We start from the raw sequence: 1,846 nt of genomic DNA on the forward strand, positions 1-1,846 counted from the left end.
GGCTGTTGATTGGGGAGGGGGAGGGGGAGGGACCCCGGGGTGACGTTGGGGTTGGGGGTTTGGTGGGTTGTGGATCGGGGGGAGTAGGGACCCCGGGGTGAGGTGGGGGCAGGTGGGGCGGGTTGGGGATCCCGTGGGGGGATCCCGGGTGTTTTCCCACGGTTGCACTCCTGCCTGTGCTGACCTGCCCGTGCCCCCAGGGGACCAGGCCAAGAGCAAGGGAGTCTTGCAGCTGAAGACCTACAAGTCTCACCAGTGGTTCGGGGCGTCCGTGAGCAGCTGGGACGGCAACGTTGTGGTGAGTGCCCCAGGCGCAGCCCGTGCCCCTGACTGGCCCACGCATCCTGGCAACCGCCTGGCGATTGGCTGCCTTGGGGAGCTAGGCAGAGTCGGGCTGGGCGGGAGACCCATGGGGGTGTCCCAGAGGGCAGGGAGCGACCCCGTCCCGGACCGGACAGGAGGGGAGGTGCTGAGATGAGGTGCTCGGCTGGGACCCTGGCTGCCCATGGCTCCCCGGAGCAGAGGGGTCCAGTTCTTCTCCTGGTGCTCTCAGTCGCTGTGTCCTGTTAACCCGCTGCCATGCTCTGCCCCAGAAGCAGCTGCATTTCAGTGCCGGGTCTGTCTCGCCCTTGGGGAGACGAGATGGAGATGTTGGCTCTGGTGGATTGTTGTGGGTTGGATGGACACCGGGGGGGGGGGGGGCGGCAGGGGGAGCCCAGCCCAGTGACGGGAGGTTCCAGGCAGTGCAGCGGGGACCTGGGCCTGGCTGGGCGAGGGGCAGGCGAGCTGGGATCCCAGCTGCAGTGGGTGGCGCTGAGTGTCCGGTCGTCCTGCCAGGCCTGCGCCCCCCTGCAGCACTGGAATGCCTTCAAGGGCAAGGCCCAGGCCACCCAGACACCCGTGGGCACCTGCTTCGTGGCCACCGACGGCCTGAGCCGCTTCGCCGAATACGCGCCCTGCCGCTGCGACCACATGGAAGCCACATACAAGAACAGGAGCTACGGTGAGCGACGCTCCCCCCCCCCCCCCCGGCCCAGCCCGCTCCCCCCCCCCCCCCCCCCCCCCCCCCCGTCCCCTGCCCCCGATGCCCCCTCCTCCACGGCCACGCCGGCTCCCTGCCGCCCCGCAGCCACGCCAGTTCCCTGCCCCCAATGCCCCCTCCTCCACGGCCACGCCAGCTCCATGCCCCCCTTGCCTTAGGGAAAATGGCACCCTGGGCGAACTTGCATTTTGGTGTCCCTGGGCCCTGTGGACGTGGCATTCCCCCATTGCCCCTGGCCTCCATGAGCTCCCCAGGCTCCCCCCCTTCCCCCCTAACCCGTGCACTGTGCCCCCTTTGCCCCACCTGCTTCTGCTCCTGCACCCCAATCCCTACACCCCTTTCATGCCCAACCTCTGCCCCTTCCTGTGCCCCAATCCCTGCACTCCCTTCACTCCTACCCCCTGCACCTCCCTCCTGAGCCCCTAACCCTGCACTGTGCATGCGCCCTCACCCCAACCTCTGCCCTCCTCCTGCACCCCAACACCTGCCTCCTCCTGTGCCCCCTTTGCCCCTAACCCCTGCGCCCCCACTCTGCCCCGCGCAGCCCTAGGGGACTGGAGGGGGAGCAAGGAGCTGTCAGGGGTCCCTGCAGCCAGGTCACTTTCCCTGCGGGGTGGGTAGCAGCAGGTCCTGGTGCCTCAGCACAGCTCAGGTGGGGAAGTGACCTGGAGGCAGGGTGTGTGTGTGTGTGTGTGTGTGTGTGTGTGTGTGTGTGTGTGTGTGTGTGTAGACCCAAGAGGCAGCAGCACAGATACCCCCCGTCCCATCACCCGCCTTAGTGGAACTCGGGGGGAGGGACACCCC

At 68.3% G+C, this 1,846-nt stretch overlaps 1 protein-coding gene across 1 annotated transcript in view; it reads left to right on the plus strand.

The window, feature by feature from the left end:
• The window catches only part of ITGA2B (integrin subunit alpha 2b), a 34,455-nt gene that overhangs the window by 13,361 nt on the left and 19,248 nt on the right, over nt 1–1,846 (plus strand). Inside the window, exons 2-3 of the mRNA XM_029913147.1 lie at nt 88–298; nt 838–1,003. Of these exons, the coding sequence (XP_029769007.1) occupies nt 88–298; nt 838–1,003 (377 nt within the window). The remainder of the gene's footprint in view (nt 1–87; nt 299–837; nt 1,004–1,846) is intronic.

This window comes from Terrapene carolina, unplaced genomic scaffold (genome assembly GCF_002925995.2).
Source record: "Terrapene carolina triunguis isolate 2854851 unplaced genomic scaffold, T_m_triunguis-2.0 Scaffold495, whole genome shotgun sequence".
Taxonomy (NCBI): domain Eukaryota; kingdom Metazoa; phylum Chordata; order Testudines; family Emydidae; genus Terrapene; species Terrapene triunguis.